At 44.1% G+C, this 21,156-nt stretch overlaps 5 protein-coding genes across 5 annotated transcripts in view; 4 read left to right on the forward strand and 1 right to left on the reverse strand.

Moving 5' to 3' along the window:
- Positions 1-21,156, reverse strand: part of LOC128716955 (neurobeachin-like protein 1) — a 44,551-nt gene that overhangs the window by 16,633 nt on the left and 6,762 nt on the right. The window contains exons 11-12 of the mRNA XM_053811398.1: positions 10,689-10,838; positions 10,415-10,572 (exon numbers count right to left, since the gene is read on the reverse strand). Coding sequence (XP_053667373.1) covers positions 10,415-10,572; positions 10,689-10,838 — 308 coding nt within the window. The remainder of the gene's footprint in view (positions 1-10,414; positions 10,573-10,688; positions 10,839-21,156) is intronic.
- On the forward strand, positions 2,101-2,861 carry LOC128709861 (larval cuticle protein A2B-like). Its single transcript, XM_053804887.1, has 3 exons — positions 2,101-2,112; positions 2,215-2,511; positions 2,571-2,861. Exons 1-3 carry the CDS (start codon positions 2,101-2,103, stop codon positions 2,859-2,861), a joined length of 600 nt encoding a protein of 199 aa, XP_053660862.1.
- Positions 3,788-5,970, forward strand: LOC128709231 (larval cuticle protein A2B-like). Its single transcript, XM_053804216.1, has 3 exons — positions 3,788-3,819; positions 5,421-5,622; positions 5,704-5,970. The coding sequence occupies exons 1-3, from the start codon at positions 3,788-3,790 to the stop codon at positions 5,968-5,970; spliced, it is 501 nt and encodes a 166-aa protein (XP_053660191.1).
- On the forward strand, positions 8,030-8,652 carry LOC128709862 (larval cuticle protein A2B-like). Its single transcript, XM_053804888.1, has 3 exons — positions 8,030-8,041; positions 8,125-8,292; positions 8,362-8,652. The coding sequence occupies exons 1-3, from the start codon at positions 8,030-8,032 to the stop codon at positions 8,650-8,652; spliced, it is 471 nt and encodes a 156-aa protein (XP_053660863.1).
- On the forward strand, positions 14,514-20,894 carry LOC128709859 (uncharacterized). Its single transcript, XM_053804884.1, has 2 exons — positions 14,514-14,543; positions 18,921-20,894. The coding sequence occupies exons 1-2, from the start codon at positions 14,514-14,516 to the stop codon at positions 20,892-20,894; spliced, it is 2,004 nt and encodes a 667-aa protein (XP_053660859.1).

A 21,156-nucleotide genomic window follows, 5' to 3' on the forward strand; every position in this document is an offset into this window, starting at 1 on the left:
CATTAGTTAACGTCTTCCCTATATTTATTTACCATACTTTATTTCTTCCTTGTTCTTTACTCTTGCTCTTTACACACCCTCTATTAGCTATACTCTACTAGCGAGTTTATTTTTCCAACATTTTCAATCAATACCTTTCCTTCTGAAAGTTTTTTTTGTATATATGAAAACGGCATTTGCCAATGCTGCTGCTATAGACGAAAGTAAAATTAGTTCGTTTGATAGACATGTGATTTGACTGCGTGACTTAGCTATTGTTACTGTTGCTGTTGGTGAGAAAGTTCAGCTCAGAGGCTGCAGAAAATAAAAAAACGCAAATTCTACAAAAGAAATTATGACCATTGTTTATTATTTTCCAACTTTCTTTTTGATCCTATTCCTTTGGTGTTATAGGATACCATTTTACCATTTTCGCAATTATTCAAGTTTTTGAATGTCCTCATAATTTCCACAAAGTAAATAATTGTTCAATACGATTGGAATCACCATATGGTTTAGAGATAGCTGTGCCGTTATTCAGATGATAATTCTGGTATCAAATCCGATCAAATCTCGGTTTTCCGTACGAAAGATTATAGACCATGGGTACACATGATAACAAGGAAATCCAAAAAAGAGCAGCTCAAATTCTCCAGAGATTGTAGTGAAATAGAAAAAAATTAAGGCAATTAGAAATCTGGAAATTATTATTATCAAATCATATCCTTCCTGGTTTGATGTAAGCAAAATTGTTATGCGTAAAAACGCGAAGTTTGGACAAACTTCCCATTTATTGCTGTTCAGAGCAGAGTAATCCTTCTAAACGCCGGAGCAATTTTGTTGATTAGGAGAAAACCCCATATTATTTGTTTTAAATGTTTGCTATTAATGTTGTCACTATATGTGTTTCATTTGGGTTTCAAACTACGCGCATAATTATTTCCTATTTTAGGATTTACCATTTACCATTTACCATTTAATAAGGATTTATAATAAGTTTACCAGCAAATAAGTAAATGCATAGTTTTATATAAAACTACCCTACTTAGAAACTGCCGGTTCTGAATGGATAAATCAACTAGAAAATATTAAATAATTTTTTATGTGTTGTTAAATGTTAAATGTTTAATAATATAGTTTGGTTAATAATAAAACATGTTAAATGTTTAATAATATAGTTTGGTGGAAATTGTAATTGTAATAAATTCTCAACGATTTGATCAAGGGCCAGTCAAGTCGATCGGCCAATCTTCTATTTATTTACTTATGTTTAACGAATGGTAATTTAGTATTGAGCGTCACCTTGAATTTACTTGACAATTTAGAATAAACTACTAATTTAGTATTCTTTGACATATGGTTTGTTGGTTAATTAGTAAATAAAAACAAGCGAATCGTTCACTACATTACTACTCAAGGAATTAATGAGAACCTAGGTACCAAAAAAACTAGAACAAATGTAAAATATAATCCCCAATACAAATACAAATAAAATGTAAGAAACTTTTCACAAAAATAAACTTCTAAGTACAAATAAATAAAACACATATAAACGGGCTAATCCAAACTTGCTAAAGAATTTTCTAAAATTTAGCGGCATGTTCAATTCACTATAAAAAAATACTATACAACTACAACGATAACTGCGCATTTTAAAACATAATTTACGAATGCGTCAACATAAATGTTATCATTTCAAAAATCGGTTATATCTCCCTATACGAACAGGATAAAATAGGTTAGATGAAGTTAGATTTTGTGTGTACCAACCAATAATCAGTTATTCACAGTTATCACATAATCCTATACAAGCATATCAACACTAAACTTTCACGAGCATACAAAAATTTCCACGCTTCGATTTTCCCCTTCATTCTAATACACTTACACACATTATGTCGAAAACGAAACAAGTTCTTTTTGTACGTCGCTCTGGAGCTACTTTTACGACCGATGTGTACCCCAACCTTTGAAGGGTTGACTAACGCTGAGTTGAGCGTTGGAAAGTTGCAGGCCACATTTTGATATAAAAACCAGCTGATTCCTTCGAAACGGTATCACAACCACTTCGCTCGTCTAGCAAGAACATAGCAGCAGCCTAACAGTAGTTAAATACCTAAAATGGCATTCAAAGTAAGTGTCCCCGTGAGGATTATCGAAAAGAGCACATGTACCATGTGGTCACGTGAATGGAAATTCACCGAGACACTCCCTTTTTGCGTAACTCTCCAACAGATCGCCGTCTTCGCAGCCATCGTAGCCGTCGCTAGCGCCGTCGGCATCCACCCACCCTCGCTGGGAGCTTACCACGCACCTTTGGGAGCTTACCACGCACCTCTGGGAGGTTACCACGCACCTCTGGGAGCTTACCACGCACCGCTGGGAGGTTACCACGCACCGTTGGGAGGTTACCACGCGCCTTTGGGAGCGTATCACGCTCCTCTGGGAGCTTACCCAGCTGTGGCCAAGGTTGCCGCTCCGTTGGCCGATTACGACGCCAACCCTCATTACAGCTACAGCTATGCCGTTGCGGTAAGTTTCACGAGCTCAATTACGATCCGACAACATTTGACACCCACTTTGTGTTTCAGGATGCCGTGACCGGTGACAACAAGAACCAGCAGGAATCTCGCACGGGAGATGTTGTGACTGGATCGTACTCGCTGGTCGAACCCGATGGCACCCGTCGTGTCGTTGAGTACAATGCTGACCCTGTCAACGGATTCAACGCCGTCGTCCACCGTGAGCCTCTGGCCGTCAAGGCTGTGGCCCCAGTTGCCAAGATCGCTGCCCCGCTGGCTTACCCCGCCGTCGCTAAGGTTGCCGCCCCGTACGCCCCGTACGGTGGATACCCAGCCTACGGAAAGGCCATCCTTGGTTAAGCACAACACCCATCATCCCTAGACGCGAATTCGATTCCATTTTCCAGTACCTAATGCTCATTCTTCATCTTGAAGTCGTTAGCGCACATCGCCTTTAATTTATTGCTCATTCCTTCATTTCTATCCCAACGCTATTCTACTTTCTACGATCTATTTGAACAACTGTGTACATATGAATACAGCCTGTGCTGCCAAACAAACGAACTGGAAATAGTTTCGTTTTACAAACTTTGACTGTGTGACAAGATGTGTGGAACTATTGTTGCCGTGGTGTTAATACGAGTGATCAACCAAATGAAGGTTAACTAAAATAAAAGCAAATTCTACAAAAGAAATTCATCATCTGTTTCCATTCAAGCCCATATTCCGAACCACTATCGCTAAATATTTCAACGGTTCTATTAAATAGTTATTTACTAGCTTGATTTACTCAGTAAGATAATGGTAAGCGATCAGTATTGGATCTTCTTGTATAGACGATCGACTAAGACAAGCAGGTTGTATAATGACAACTGCTTCTTCTTAACTATTGACTCTTATATCAGTAGTTGAATAGTATAAGAACTGTACTCCACATTGCACTCGAACTTTGGTGGTTCGAAACTTTCCGAAATGTCTTAGATAACATAGCTATCTAAACGGGAATATTGTATTTGACCGTTTCTTGACTATCATATTCTTCATTGTTAATCTTTAAAATTCTTTCTGGTTTCAAATTATTGGAAAAAGCGATAGTGTAAATTTTCCACAATTTCCGATTAGTTTGTAATATATTATACTATTATAATGTAATCTATTATACTTGACTGACTACAACTTCATAGAATGTATAAACTGCGGAGACGTACCAAAACCTAGTTCCACTCCCACGCCATGTTTTCAAAGAAGTTTCATGTGTGATTACATGAGCAGTTCTGCAAAAGGAAATGTTCTTCAAGTCGCCTGAGCTGCTCATCGGGTAGGTACGAAATGTCTTTCGGAGATTGCAGCTTTCATCAACAAGCAGGCGAAGGACAATGTTGGTAGAGCTACATGACGTTGGTTGGCCGTCCCGTTGGTATATGTGCTAGCAGTAGAACTCTAATAGAAGAACCCAGCCAGACCATTCCCATAATATCAAAGACTGACTATCCGGATACATGGTAAAAATAAGACTTAGTAAGACAGAAATGACAGACCTAGCAGATAGTTACCCCCATAAAACAAAGAACCCATTATGCTAAAAAGGTCGTCTAACCCTCCAAATGTCCCTCAGTACTGACAGAACATTCGAACAGAGGATCTATTTCGATAATTTTGCAACCATAACGAACGATCAGCTGATCACCATCGTCACAAAAATGGCGAAGAACCTGCTGACATACATCTTTATATCGGCCCATTGCCCGTTGGAAACTAACGCGAGGACACAACACGAAACACAAGAGTTAATGCAAGAAATGTTCATTATTTTCAGTGTATGTTTTATTGCCACTCAATAATTCGTTGCCCGTTGTTGCGACATTGATTTGTGCGATAACATTTTGTTTTAGTTTCTTAACTGAAAACGCTTTTTGGCATTAACTGCTTTATTGCAACAGCTCCCTTATTATCAACACTGAATTATTCCCTCAAACCGAACACATGCTTCACAATGACAATAGCAAAGACAAAGCGTCCTTCACGTGCTTTATTTTAAGCCAGTAAGCAACGCGAACCAACCATTCCAATGCGATCTTCTAGCAGATACTGCACCCATTCTCGGCAGGAATTTGCTGCATTCGAAAGTCAAGAGCACACAACCAGGCTAACGCCCCTGCCAGGTAGACGTCACGTCACACGCGCATGCGTATCACAGATGACCAATAAATTAAGATTTGGCAGTGTTGCGCGCGTACTCCCACCCGGCCACGCACGGTTGCAATTGCATCGGGGAGTAACCGATCAGCCGTACGACTGCGCAGACGGTGCGTACAAGGCCTAACGGCGTCTGTGGGAGAGCATGTTGCACTTTGTCCAACGCACTATTTACCGACCGTTGGTTGTGGCCGTTGTGGCTGTTGTCGGTAAAAGTTCGAATGCCGGTCGAAATTGTCATTGATATTATTTTCCTTAAGTTGCATGTTGTAGCGCTTGTTAGGTTGTGTACGGTTTGCGGAGAAGGCAAGCGATAAATTCGCTGCAGACAGGAGAAAGAAAAAACAAACTAGAAATAGCTCGGTGCAGATTTGTCCAGCGGGTAAATGACTTATTTTTTTTATTTCAACTTCCAACCCCTTCCTCACCCCAAAGCCGCTACCCCTCTTTATCGCGCAGTTGGATCAGGGTGTGCGCGGTTATGTTTATGGGAAAGATGGTTTGGTGCTATTTTTTGTTTTCTTCTTTTACGCCCTCTAGTGGCCATTGCTTCCCCGAACGGGTTGTGGCGTGCAGTTTGCTTTACGGTAAGGCTTTATAGATTTCGTATATAAAGCAATGCGAAAATTAGATTAGTTACACATTCGTCACATTCAGTTCTAACCGTACAGGACATCCAGGCAGCACCTTCAAAATGGCCCTACGGGTGAGCTGAGACTGCAGAAATATTGGCCGCCGAACACCGCTGCTACTGATATGTTTACTTTTGCAGTTTGCAGTTCTTGCCGCCTTTGTCGCTACCGCCAGTGCGGTGGCAATCGGTTATCCAGGCCCGTTGGGTGCGTACCCGGCGGTTGCCAAAGTTGCTGCACCGCTGGCCGACTACGACCCGAACCCGCAGTACAGCTACAGCTATGCCGTGTCGGTAAGTAGGAAACGATTGCGGCAGCGGCCCAGTAACCTGGCTGTGCGGTACGATTAATCGTGTCTTCCATACCCCTGCCAGGATGCACTGACCGGTGACAACAAAAGCCAGCAGGAGTCTCGGTCGGGCGATGTCGTGACTGGATCGTACTCGCTCATCGAACCGGACGGTACGCAGCGCGTTGTTGAATACACTGCCGACCCCGTCAACGGATTCAACGCCGTCGTTCATCGTGGTGCCGGCGGTGTTGTGAAGGCAGTAGCACCGGTTGCCAAATTTGCCGCCCCACTTGCATACCCGGCCGTCGCCAAGGTTGCGGCACCGCTGGCCCATCCCTACTACGGATAAATGGCCTGTGACCGGAATTCCTGCATGGATCAACACTCCTCAAAAGCTAGATATTTATTATTCGCTCCCTCCATTTATTATCCCGTCGCCTACATCCCAAAAATCGCCTTTGCAAGCGAAAGTTTCAAGAAAATAGACACTTTTATGTTTGACTGTGTGACTGAATAAAACGCAAACAATTGTAAAGAAATACAATTTGTATGAAGAATCGATACCCAATATCACATTTATAACTTTAAAGAAATTTCAACGATGTCTAAAGACTCCTGCAGTAGATGCAAGGCCTTCACAGCTTAGAAACCTATGTGTAATTCTCAGGAAAATTGTCTTTATTCCCATCACTGACATCGTTGGCGGAATGGGGTGTTGGGTCATTGGGTGATTTTAAGTAAAAAATACGCTAACAAAAACACTCGTTTTAAAGAAACGGAGCGAGCCTTATGATCATTAGGTTGCTTTCCATTTGAATTATTAAAGACATTAGTATGAAATGATAAGAAATCAAACATTGAACTATTTCACCATAATACCCAACTAACAACCCAGTGTGAGCTAAAATATCGAAGATTCGAACTATGGGAAATTCAAGTCACAGACAATCCAGCGACAAGGCAATGCAGAATACAACTGAAAAAGGAACTAAGAATTGTTACAAAAACTATATAGGATTTAGATTAGTATAATAAATGGCAACAGCAATCGTTTACCGCTCCGAAAAAGCTGATGAATGTAGAGATCTAAGTCAATATTTAGTAATATTTTAGTGTTGAGTAACAGATTGAACCTTAAACGATGGGACGATGGGTAATAACATCTGATATTGATCAAAAACTTGTACCAGTTGGCAATGCCTACGTTTCCCAAAAACCTTCGGCACACATAATGCACTAATTTGAATTTAATATGGAACGCACAATATATTATCAACCAAAGCCTGCCACACAGCCAAATTATCTCGTTAAACGACTAATTATCACATGAAAGCAAGCGACGACGACATCGACGCACACGCTCAGTAACGTTGAAATTTGTACCGCGCCGGTGGTCACATTGCTGCAGCTTCGTATCTGCTGCACTGTTGCGCCTTCTTTTGTCGCTGCCGAAATGCCGTTCCTTCGCCGGCCGTCGAATCAGCCGCCCTTCGCATGATCGTACGCGAGCAAGGGAATGGGCACATGGAGCCGTACTGCAAGCACTGCGCATACCTTACTGCCCCAGTGGTCAGGAGGCGCGAGGTGCGAATGGTGCGTTTCATTGAGCAGCAGATTCTAGACGCCCTGATGCATTTCCACAGACACCCAAATGCACACGCGCCATTACGATCGATCGGCCGAAACCACTCCTTGCCGCTTGGCAACCAGGCGAACAGCCTCCCAAAGACCTACGTTATGAACGTGGGAAGAACACGCCAGTTTCGGACGGTTTTCTTCGCGAAGTGAATGGAAGGCACGTGTGTGTGTGCGTGTGTGTATGCTCCGCGAAAATTGGATCGCAATGATCGCGCAGGTGACGCCCGCATTCGCACACACCGTCACTGGGGTATAACGCCCCTAAGGCACGGTTTGACCCGCGTAGTAAAACGTGAACTTGTGAACCTTCGTCTTGGTGGTGGTGGTGGTTACTCCGCATCACGCATCAGTCAGGCCCAAAACACTCTTTCCACCGGTGCTAATCGGTCGAGGGAGCAGTGAGTGCAGCTCGAAAGAGGCAGCACATTTTGATAACCACACACTACGCGGTGGTTGCAGAGCATTGGCCTCCAGAAGTGCGAGAGTGAGCGTATGCGCGCTATGCTTTTCGCTACGAGAGAACGAAATGGAACCAATGCAGAACCAACCCGGCGCAATGATTTTAGTGGGTAACATTGCAGGAGAGATAAAAAAAAATCCAACAAAATGCATCACCGAAGTGATTGTGGGGCCACCGTCGTAGGTGAGCTTGTTTAACGGCGATAAAGATTTTGGAGCGCACTATAAAAAGGAGTTGACGCTGGTTCTAAGAACATAATCAGCATACGGTTGTCAAACAGTCAACACCAGACTTACCCATCCATCTCGAAATGGCATTCAAAGTAAGTGGCACTTTTTGGAAAACATGATGCAAGCAATGACCATCCTGTTACATCCTACGATTTTTTTACATCTTCTTTTCTAGTTCGCCGTCTTCGCCGCCATCGTGGCCGTCGCCAACGCCGTTGCCATCGGCTACCCAGCCCCGTTGGGAGCTTACCCAGCTGTGGCCAAGGTCGCTGCCCCGGTTGTTGCTAAGGTCGCCGAAGAATACGACCCCAACCCACAGTACAGCTACAGCTACCACATTGCCGTAAGTAGCTGGTTCTGGGTGTAGTAAGACCACACGTAAAGGCGCTTCGTACCTTTTCACCGCTTACAGGATGCTCTGACCGGTGACAACAAGGAACAGCAGGAATCCCGCACGGGAGATGTTGTGACTGGATCGTACTCGCTGGTCGAACCCGATGGCACCCGTCGTGTAGTTGAGTACACGGCCGACCCCGTCAACGGATTCAACGCCGTCGTCCACCGTGAACCTCTGGGCGTCAAGGCTATTGCTCCAGTTGCCAAGATCGCTGCCCCGCTGGCTTACCCCGCCGTCGCTAAGGTTGCCGCCCCGTACGCCCCGTACGGTGGATACCCAGCCTACGGAAAGGCCATCCTTGGTTAAGTCAACTCCAACCGTCACGATAATGGACATACACAGAAGTACTTCGATCATATTCGATGAATCGAAGTATCTCTAGCGCACGATAAGACTACCGCACCACGGAAATTGACGTTGTACAGAAAGCAAAAACCACCAACTCATTTGTAAATAGTAGCCGCAAGTGCTTGAAGCATCGACCAACGATCCCCTACCACTGCCATATACCCCGGTGGGTTGAGATGGATCAGTAACATTGACAATGTTTGACTGTGTTTGACTTGTATTGTTTTCTAGTTCTAGTGTCCTGTAAGAAAATAAAAAAATAAAAAAAAAAGACATCCAAGCTTTGCCCGTGAAAGGGCAGACAATGTAAAATTCGTGCGAGTGCGTTACGTTACATCATTACTGCCGTCTGCGCAATGCAAGAAAGAAAAGCAGCGAGCAGCTAATGCGGAAAGTGTTGCTACCGTTGATGAGAAAGTGAAAAGTTTTTGCAGACTTAATGACGTTATGCTAATCATCTAATATTTTAATCATGGCAAAATATTAAACCATAGATGACGCGTATTAATTAACAGATAATTGGGCCATTATTGTGGAATCTTTAAAAAAAGAAAAGAGAATGCATTGTGGCAATTAGTTTGCTTTAAGCTTGCGGTGGTCTTGCGGCGACTTAACTTAAAGTTACTTAAGATTGATCTTGAATCATGATCCCCTTTGCGATCGCCTCTTTTATCAACAATCCTATACGATCTATATCTGACAAATGTACTTACAATGTACACGTCTTAAAAGATCATCATGATCGCTAGACTACCTGTAAGGTATTTTTTTATAAATTCTGAGCTATCTTTATTGGACACTTTCGGCAACTTTAATTGGCTTCTTTTGCTTATCAAACTTTGTTAAAGTTGGTTGATCTCCCTTCCTTTTTATTTACTCTTGAATTATGAATAACCAGCTAGCTAGGTTGAATCAGTCGTGGAACCGTCGTAAAATTGTAATTTAACCAACAATAAATGAAAATAATTAAAATAATAAGTATGAAATAAATAAACTATATATTATATACACAATATCTAGTTCCCTTCGAATCGAATGAGAAGTTTACACGTTATCAATTCAATTCTTTAGAACGTTTTGTGTATATTGCCGAGTTAACATTATTGATGAGACGTCATGAAAGCTATATACATCAATGTACATACTATTTTCTGGTATGTCAATTATGACTAGTGAGATAAAACGCTTTCACAGCACAAAATTATTTTCCACTTCGCATCAAATACGAAGTAACTATATTAAACCTAGTGAACAAATTGAAGCTATTATTCACACCCGCCTTGACAAAATATGTATTCACCGTTTCAAATATTTCCTACCCATTTTGAATGCTGTTTGACACAGAAATTGCTCCCTATTACGCCCCGAACTTGACCGATTGACACTTTTTCTAGGTCAGTTGCGCCGTACCTTTGCCATGATGTGTTATGCTTTCACGGCGCAGCATTAGCCTGACAGACAGAAAGTTTCCGCTTCACGGGGCAATTGACAGGTTAATGAGTTGAACGAACGAGACTACACAGCGGTTGGGCCCGTGGCGCGCGGTAAAGTACGACCTTTCCACACACGGATATTCACACTTACGTCACCGGTTGGCAACACAGCTCACCGAAACGGTTGCCTCGTTCATCAGCGGTTTTGTTGTATAGTTATATATGGACAGGCACAAAATGTATACGGATCAAGCAACAACCTAAAGAAATTCTACCCGTGTACTCACTCTTTGCTCCAGGCACCCTTCGGTCCGTAAAGAAATCGCTGCAAATTGAGCCACCGTCGGTCGGTGTTTGCGTCTTTTGCCTTCCGCTGCGTTTGCTGTATGCTGAGACGCGCATTCTCCTCCGATTGACGTATTCTGCACGGTACCAGTATTCGCTCCTAGAATCGAAACGTTCATATCATTAACTTGTTTTGTGTATAATAAAAAAAAAACAAAATCTTCACCTTGTCTGAACATGTTTCACAAGCAAAAAAAAAGTTCGATCTGTTGTTACCTGAAATTTTCGGCGACTTTCCATCTGCAGCTTGGCCCGGCGTTGTGATGACAACTTGCACGATTCATAGCATTCTGCCCAAAACGTGTTTAACGGTTCCCAGAGCGTATTGGACAGATCCTTCTGGTACGATGTGTACAGTGGTTTTATCTGCAAGCAAAAAAAAATAAATAAAATGTAGCATGAATGAACACATAAAGTAAGCGGAATCAGTATTGAAACACTGGTGGAAATTTATCTGAAAACAATCAATCTTCCCCAAGCTTCCGGGATTCGCCGATGTTTTCGTATGGAAACACTGGCCTGTGCAGCAAATGACAAATGCATCCCATTTTGCAAACAGTCTGCTAACGTAACGAACAATAACCTTTAGACGTATCACGAACTGACAGCGACGACCTCCGGGTGGACCAGGAGAAGAAACAAAAACACAAACCAGCATGGTTACAATCGGAAGCGTGCAGCAGTATGCACCACCAAGCGTGCATTATGCCTAACGATGCAACCGGTGGAGGCACCAGATGAAGGTGGACCCTTTTCTTACACCGCAAATAAAGTGTGCGATTAGGGTGGGCAAGATGAATGTAGCAGCACACGAACACATTATTGCAGACGTTGGTACGCGGCAGCGAAAGTGCACTTCCGCCAAAGAATGCCCTTCCCGAAATGGTTGTTATGTTTTTTTTTCTTGTAACCGAGCGATGCATTTGTGTGATCGCGTTGCTGCATGTAACAACTAACGTCAATCGCGACTATTGATTAGCTGGCCGGTGCATTTGTGCAGCCAGTTGTGTAGCGCATGTAGTGTACGGTTGACGATCGTTAGGTTGAATACCACCGGATATAATCAACATCCAGCATCGACCGAACCGGTCCGGATGAGCCGTCGAAGAAAGCACACCACACCAATCGTTTAGACCAATGGACCGGGAAGCAGGAAGCCTTCGGCAAACGTGTTTGCCCACTAATTAAACACGTCCCATCTAACCTTGCTGGAAGAAAACCCTTTGCGATCTTCATTCCGCTTCCAGCGCAAAACCCTTTATTGATTGATCGATCGTCTGCCTAAGGGTTACGGTGCGACAGACGGCAAAACAAAAACCATCACATTATTATGTTTAATCATCTCGATGACACACGAATGGATGCGAGTAGTTAGCGCCAATTTATTAAGTTTTTGTGTGAAGCTGTTCGTTCCTACAGGTAACCGACTAGCATTGGTTGACAATGTGGTTTGTTTTAAGCATTAAATACTAACTATCGTTAAGGGAAAAGGACAGGCCCATCAATCAACAGGGTTAATCCGTCTTATTGGGTAGACACATAAGTTTCCAGTCATGATCTGCATATGGTGCCATCAGAATTATCTCATATATTGCGAACTGCTTCCGGGTGATTTCTCTCTCTCTCTTTCTCTTCTTGACGTAACGACCTACTAGGAGGCCATGCCTGCCATTACTGACTTACTAGACTTATTTTATCACGTAGCCGCATACGACTACCACTTGTTGCGATGGAATCAGAATGTTCCCATTGGATTGCGATTCATTTTTGTCGAAATAATCGGAAATTGGCTCGTTTCGTTCTTGTCTGAACTTCGCTTAACCAAACGAGAATTTTCTTTTGGACTGTAAATTGTTTAAACAGAAGGTTTGGGGGAAAAAACTGTGGTTTCTGGTGGAATACCGCTTTAAAGGGTATTTCTTACCCTCTTTTCGAAAAAAAATCCCACAAAAGACATCTTTTTTTTTTCGGGAAAACTTTGGAAACTTATTTGTACACCCAATTTATAACTACCGTCAATTGGATTTGTCAGTCTGAAGTTTTTTTTTCGTACCGAACTGAACCGATCCTCCACGAACAGTCTCCGTTTTTGTGAGCACTGTGAAACCTGCTCTACTTCCCCAGTGCAACATTACATTAACGGTTACAATTCCGCAATTTCACGAGATACCAGTTTGGGCTGGGGACGAAACGCCACACATGGAATTTAGGTACTGCTTCCCGTTTTCAATTCCTGTTCGTACGGATTCTGTAGTTTCGTTCCGCTTCCTATTTGCTTTGGCCGGGCAGTGTTAGCATGGTTTCGCAAACCCGTACGCACCGCTAGGCGGACGGTGAACGCATTGGGTTGCTGTTTTAAATTTTGACATCGAAAGCCAAGTTCAAGGCTCCCCAATGGATCCTTCTGCCAGTGTTGTGTCGGCCTGTTCGTCCATCGACGGTTTTGTCCGGCGGAGTGACCGCAGACCCGGATAGCAACTTTCGATTTTTATCCACCGGTCAGAAGAAATGTGTCACAATTCGAACCTTTGCGGTTTGAGCATACATTTCGTACACACAGATGTGAAGGTGTATACGCTTAACGGGCACATATTCCCAGTGTTATTCATGAAGGAAAGTGGTTTCACTCAACTGCAAAAGTAATGGTGAACCTAGGCACGGGGCATCGCTGGTTCACTTGACGCTGAAGAAGAAAGTGCCAAAAATTCGACGGCAGATAAGCTTTGGGCTGCCTTTTATAAAACTAGTAAATGCATATACTTAAACATAATTAGCGTCATTACTAATCTGATAACTTCCTGGTGATAACCTGATGTTATGGTTTTATAAATTTCCAGTCGAAAACAATCGAAACATTCGTGCAGCCGCACTGAGAAAACGAAGATCTTCCGCACGATGAGGACCATACTAGCGCCCTTAAGTATGTAGCAGTTAAGGGCAAATCATTTGATCAACTCTGCAACAACTGCATTTATATTCGAAGGTTTTGGGCTTTCCACAAAACACAGACAAACACAACATTAGCACAACACATTATCCAAGGTGCAATTTAGTACGATCGCCGTAGTTGGCACTTCCGATATTCTGGCTCTCATTACGGGTTTATTTATTTAGCCACCCCAGACTAAGCATTGTTCCCTCCTTTCCACCTCCAACCTCGCCCTTCACATTTTCGGTTCCCTCGGTCCCATCCGCTAGTGGGTAGCGTCACGAACGGAATGCCATAGAGGGCGGTATGATCGACGCCACCGTACACCGTGCCACCGGTGGAGCATTTTCTCCCGATGCTCTTCCTCTGTGAAAAGAAGGAAAAGGTGAACGGCTCACGGTTTAAGATATGCCATTTCTTTCACAGCCACCGCATGCCTTCTCCTTTGTTGCGTGTGTACGGCTGCCGGTTCGTCGCTTGTGCCAGCATTCAAGTCTTCTGTGTAATGTTGCACGGTGCTATCTAAGCGTAGCCGTCTGGTGCCATCTCACCCTCGCGGAACCAACGCGAAGCAACCCGCCGGTCTGGTACGCTCGTGCGGAAGCCGGTTCGGTTCGTTTCGCGTGCAGCGAGAGCACCGTTTGGAAATTTATAAAAGAAGATCCTCCCGCGGGTTGGTTGCTTAGTTTCGCAACGAAAGTGGAAAAACGCGGACAGTGCGTTAGCTCCCGTGTGTGAAGCGTTTCGTGTACCAGTACAAGCAGTTGGAAACGGAACGAAAGGTTGGAACCGGAATTGCGGGCTGGAAAATAGGTGATAAACAAACATCAACCATTCGCAGTTTGGGTTGGGAAAAGTTTTTTTTCCCATACCGCGTACGGCGATCGCTCACGATCAGCACAACAAAAAGTGTAAGAAAATTTGATGAGTGAACAACTGATGAAATCATGAATTTACAGTTCACGTGAGATGGTGAATTTAAAGTGAAGTGACTGAAAAAAAAATTGAATAACATCATCAAGTACAGTGAAGAATCAAAAGAAAAACTTCAATTGCCCACGAGTGACGAAAAGTGCAATATCGACCAGCAAACGATTGGCGAATGCTACAACATGGCCTGCTGGCAGCAGCTTTTGCTTTTGGTAACTATTTTCGGGATATCACCAGGAATATCTAACCTACATTTTAAAAAAGAAAAAAACAAGGCGGACGCGTTGCACCGATGATCGTTATTAACACGCGCTTAACATTTTACAACCATCTCCCGGGCACCTTTCCTTAATTAATCCGATCGATCGACGCGTATTTACACCCAGCAATCGGTGTTGTTAGCGATAATGATGGTTGATCGGGTAATAAAAAAGGCCGGGAAGCTTTCCGTGCACCGAAAATTGTACCACTAACGGAATTGGCCGCAGCGGATGGAAACGGGCGTGGTGATTGTTGTGATAAGTGAGACAAGATCGGAGATGCCCCAATATTGCAGCATAAAGGCCATTGGGGGAAAAAAACATTGCTCACGTACACGCACACACACACATACGCTCGATCCGAGTCGAGTCAAATCATCATTACTGACCTCGAATCTGTTTGTGCGAAGAAATGGGAGTTTTACCGTCTAGCTCTGCTATGCGCAACTATTGACGCGTTTGTACGCGCATCAGCAGAGACGATGCGCCATATGCCATTTGTGTAGTGGAACTGTACCGATTGCTTACACGTTTTCTTTGGTGAGTGAGTAGTAATATATACTTCACACTAAATGCAGATATAGATAGTAACGTTCGTTAATTTAGTGAATATCAGAAGAGAAGCGAGTCAAAGCTTTCCACAAAAGTGATCCAAAGCTTGGAAAGGTGTTGACAAAGGGCGTTAAAAGTAACGTTTTTTTAAATTAAATAATTGGTATATTAATCGTTTAAGCGTCCAATAAGCGATTTTAAATGAGTAATTATTTGTATCAAAAGAAGTATCGTTCCATTTAACGACGCTTGTAACCACTCCGAATGGTTAATGAAGCATTCCCTAATTGTCTTATTATGTTCAACCGCTCACAACACATTTGCATCAACCGTCAACGGCACGTTCCTTGATCGACCCATCGCGGGCCCATTCTGAAGGCGTCTCGAACGTACACACATAAGCACTCAGGTGGAAAACAAAAGTCAACACCATCCAGCGCCAAAACGCAACGCTTCACGCGTCGGTATGATCGGTCGGTTTCTAATCTGCCCGTTCAAATCCCCGTTAAGCCTAACTGACAACCTAATCGGCAACCGAAATGGTGAACCAGCGTATCCACTTAAGACGTCTGCTGCCACACGACCACCATTGCCATGCATAACATTTGACCCGAAAACACCTTTTCGGCACACGCCCATGGTTGGGTGTGTGTGAAGGGCACTTTATCTTCCGCTGTTTACATAATTGCTGGAAGAAAATGGTTCCGGCATGCAGGAAGGGTTGCCGGACCGATGGTGGCGGTAAAACACTCCGGGAGACCCGGTAAAGCACTCTTCTGCTCCGATTACCGACTGTGGCTCCATAGTTTGAAGATGAACCGTCCCGTAGAAATAAACTCTTCAACTCTAATGGATGATATTAACGCTCTGGTGTATTCGATTATCAGGTGGAGCCCTCCATAGACGGTGAAGCATGTGTCACACAGTGGAGTCCACGAGCATAATCGGTTAAATCACCTAAATTACGCTACCCTACGCTTGTACGGTCCATGGATGGCGAGTAAATCACTGTGTCCAGTGGATTTTCCATCCTTCCTCAGCCTTAACTCACAATAAATTTACAAACATTTACATAACATGACCATCGTAGGTGTCGCCCTGAGCAGGGTTTGTGGTCTCTAGAGCCCCAAGCTGTACAACACGAGAAAGTGGAGTGCGTAGTTTTAACTACAACTTTGTTGTTTTTTGTTTTTGTTTTCCTCTGTTTGTTATTTCTTTTATAGTCAATTGAATGCTTTCACTAGGGCTGCATAATAATGATAGGCTGGTGTTACACCCTAGCCCCGCGTGTGATGGGTAACCTGTGTGCCTATTTTCTTCACCACCAAGTGCTGAGAATATATGATTATTTAACTATTCGATTATCTTCACATCGCATAAAATCATCGCATCAGCACAAAAAAAAAAACACTGGAAGAGAAACTGTAGAAAATGCAATAATACGTTTACGACTTCCGATCGCAGCTTTGTGGACAGTGAAACGCACGAAGTTCAAGATTTTCCTGACTTTCCAGCGAAAGACATTGTGCAAAAAAAAAAAAAAACGGTGCATTAATACAGTGCACTGCCCAGGGGGGGGGAGCCCCCGGGAGGAAATTCAAATAGGAGAAATTCAAATGGACTCAAACGGTCACCACCTGCCGAGTGTTGGCCAGCCAACCGCAAGCGTTCGATCGCTGATGTGGTGTTCGGTCACCGCACCGCAACAGTTCTTGGACTGATGAGCGGAGGGAAATTACTTTTCATGATCATTCCCTTTTGCAGCAGTGAGCAATGCTTGACTGTTTGCATTTTTTAACATACCTAACGAGCGTATATTTTAGGAACACGTTGAAGAAATAAGTTTACATCTTGTTGCTTAGTCTGTCGATCTGAGGAAGATCCTTTTCCACCCAATGATATGTGCATCTTTCTCATATCTTTCCCACGGAGTCGTGCATCGATAAAGGTTATGCATATGGCCACTAGCTCCGTGACACTTTTCCCTGCCAGCTTTCGCGCTAATCCCTGCGCAAAACCCCTAGCAGATAAGCGGGCACGATTCGTGACCATGCCTTGACCACATTTGCCGACCAATTACTACCAATCAAACATTGAACAGCAGCATTGAAAGGCTGCCAACCAACCCGCCCGCTGCTGCTGGTGTTGGTACTACGGACGGAGGAAATCGAAAGTCGGTGCCGGTCACTTTTCATCTTGCCCGTGCCCGCCCGACCAAACCAGTTTTTCCGCTTTTCGACTACACCTGGAAAAAAGAAAAACTTGTCCACCCTCTTCCGTCCATCCGCTTATCGTGCGCACACCGCCATGCAAGCGTGGAAATATGGTCGGTGTGGAAAAAGTAAAAACTTCCATAACCCACATTGAATCGGCGCGTACGGCTTGGGCTGCTGACCATGTGGCTGCTTCAAACAGTACCGTCACGCAGCAGACGGAGCGTTCTGCTCAAAACTGCAGCCGATGCAGAGAGCGAGGAGGCATTATCATGACCGGACGCCTTCCCTTCAGCCACCGTGCCACCCAGCCGTACGCACGCACCGAACGTTTGAGACAAAACTACGACAACGCCGGGAGGTCACCTTTGGCACATAGGTGCAGAACGGGTAATTTATGTTCGAAAATCGACTGTTCACACAGTGCCACACAATATGTCTGCCACCGGGCCGCGACACAGCGCCATTCACCCGAACCATCTTGGTCGATGTTGCCTTCGCGTGTCGGCGAAAGGTGCGTAAAGGATTTTTCTCGGTCATTCGATAGTTAGGCCGGCCGCATTGGGTGTGACCACCATTAGCTTGCGAGGGGGGGAGTTTGAAAATTGCACTCGTTGCATTACAAGCGGATCAGCTGTGCAGTATCCAAAACCATTGCACGCCGAATGCAATCTGCTGTCGTAAAATGGAACAGTGGTGGGTTTTAAAAGCAGCGTTTGGTGATTCTTACACAGACTTGTTAATTTGAATGAATCTATGAACATTATGAAGAATACTTATAGCTCAACTTATAGTTTTAGGTAGTTGTTTTAAAATATCTTTCGTTGCAAAAGTTTTTTAACGTTTGGTGTTTTAAGAAATATGTTTATTATGTTAACTTAATCAAAATTCTTGTAATTCTAGTAATTCTACTATTACCGGCTGTATTATTTCGAGAATATTTTGCCTTTAAATTCTCAGATTCATGCAACAATTGGTATGCATTATTGGAGATTTTTATAACTTTATGACATTGTTAAGATTTTGTTAAGTTCGATATAACTTAGAGAGAAGAATTTCCCAAATAAAATAAGATTCTTTTGAGAGTCCAAATGTGTCAAATGATTATTTCCGGAAGGTGATTCATCTTGAAAGATTTATCAAGCTAGAGATGGGAAATTTAATTCTTTGTAAGGATTTAAATCCGCGTTAAAGAGTTAGAATGAAGATTTAACTCTTATAGGCTCTCTTCAAGAGTTCAATAATTTCAAATAAGCAACAGAGGAGGGAGGATTGTGGTGGCCCTAAATCGTGAGTAAAAGTTCGCCGTTAAGAAATCTTCTGACATTAACAAGAGTTATTTCACGATTTAAATCGTGAGTCAAACGTCGTTGTGAAGAGTTAAATCATTCACTCATTCTGAATCATTGTGCACATCACTATATCTAGCACAACATTAGTTTTATTCGTTGATATTTAGACAAACAATTTATATTTACACAACAAATACTTTCATATTCATATCCACATATACATTTGTTATAATGGACATTAACTTGATCCGGTATGCTCTTCCTTCTGACAGCTCTTCGCAGTACTGGTAGTGGCGGAAGAGGCTAGCAAGGGTACCAACGATGGCGAACAACAAAATACCTCCGTTGAACATCTTCCCCAGCCAGCCGCATTGCACCGTCAGAAGCGTCATGAGGTTGAAATCCATCGCGTTATAAAGCGACGACCAAAGCTACCACCTCCCCCACGGGGTCGCAAACCGAGACCACCGCGGCGGCCTGGTTCTAAACCGCGCGTCAAGTACGGACCACCCAACATCAACTATCCTCCAATTTCGCACTATGTCCCGCAGTCGATCGACGACCCGTACAGCTCCGGGTTCGAGGCTTCCTTTGCCGATCATCACGGATCGTTCGGCGAACCACCGGCGGGCTATGGTTCACCGATACATCCATCCCCCACGTTCGGATCGCCCCCGTTTGCGTACGGCCAGACGATCACCAGCTACGAAGGTTCCACCTACGGGAAGCCTAGCTACGATGGCTCGTCGCCGTTTGGAAAGCACAACTACCAAGGAAGCTCTTCCTCTTCATCATCGTTCGGCAAACCAAGCTTCGAGATATCCAACTTCGATGGTGGGTTTTCAAAGACTAGCTTTGGAAACGGACCCGGCACGTACGATTCCAAGGTACCTTCGTTCTTGGATTCATCCAACAGCTTCGAGGGTTTCCCTGGCGGCAAACATTCGCACAATGTTGGAGGATATTCGCACAGCTATTCGCACTCGGGCAACAAACAACCTTCGTTTGCGGATTCCACTGCCATAAACACCTACACCACACCATCCGGCAAAGGTAACATCTACGCCGACACGTCCTCCACCTTTGGAGACATAGGATCGAAGCATCAATTACCGCTGGAAAAGTATCGAAAGGATCCCTACAAGACACCGGTCACGTCGTACGAAGTTCCATCGAACTCAAAGTCGAATTTATTCGAACCTTCGGGAGATTTCGAAACGACCTACAAACGATCACCACACAACGGTGGCATCAGCTCAACGCACTCCACCTCCCACAGCACCGTTGGCAACAGTGAGGAAGATTACATACCCAGCCTACCGACAAGATACGATCAGGAGCAGTTCCATACGCCCACGAAAACAAACCCCAACAAACCTCCGATCAGCACGCTTCAGACGATCGGTGGTGCGGATGATCATTTCACCTCCTTCACCTCCTATTACGACGGAGGTTCGGAGTCCCAGCGGGTCCCGGTCAAAAGTAAACAACCGTCCCCGTTCGGGCCGGAGTCGTCCGATGAGCAGTTCCCTACAGCATCGGGCGGCGATAAGCGCATCAAGAATCGCCGCAAGAAGAAACCCAAGCTGCCCAGCTCAACCATTGCCCACAATCTCGACACGGATGATCTGCGCGACGCGTTCGGCTCGAGTTCCGATTTCCACCAGGTGGCAATAGATGCGGACGAGTTTTTAGACTTTGAACCGAAGAAACAGATTAAACATTCCAAACCGGCGGGTGTGACGTTTCCACGGGCCGAAGAAACGCTACCGTCCAATTATGTACTGCTTTCGTCACAAAACCAGGGTAACGCCGCGGCAAAGGGTCGTGAACCAAACCACCAACGGTCACCTTCCTCCACTGCGGTTTCAACCAGCAAGTCGGTAGAATATGATACGAAACAATTGAATCTAAACAATTATTTTCAAGCTAACCAGGCACACCGGCCATCGAAGCCAATTGGACTAGACGATTTGAATATTCTGTCGATACAGAAGTCTAACTCGCACAGTTACTATGCCGGTTCGAGTCAAGCCGGAAGCGCAGGTAGTGATAGACCTAGTACCGGATTTCTACCGACCAGAAGAAGAGACATGCAGCACTATCGTAGTGCCAGCAGTAGCCTCGATTACACCATGCTTGATGAGGATGATGAAGAAAATTACGACGACATCAGTGACATTGGGACGCGGGCGCGTGGCAACCGCAAGAAAAAAGATCTGTCGGAAACGACGGTAGCCTTGTAGATGGCGGGCATCACCGTGTGTCGTTGCGTTTTACCAGTGCGATTCTCTCTGCAATAGTATTAGCCGTAGCAATAAGTATTGTTTCGTTACGTTTCGTTTTTCACAGATTGATATAGAAGGGATAGTCTATTTATTAAACTGTTTTAAAGTTTGTCCAACAATAAATGTTAAGGGAGGCGTTGTGCCGAAGTGGCATGTTATAAACATCTAGCGTGTAAAAGAAGTTCAAGTTGCGGACAATATTGAGAATGTGTTACTTTAT

The sequence above is a fragment of the Anopheles marshallii genome, chromosome 2, assembly GCF_943734725.1.
Source record: "Anopheles marshallii chromosome 2, idAnoMarsDA_429_01, whole genome shotgun sequence".
Lineage (NCBI taxonomy): Eukaryota > Metazoa > Arthropoda > Insecta > Diptera > Culicidae > Anopheles > Anopheles marshallii.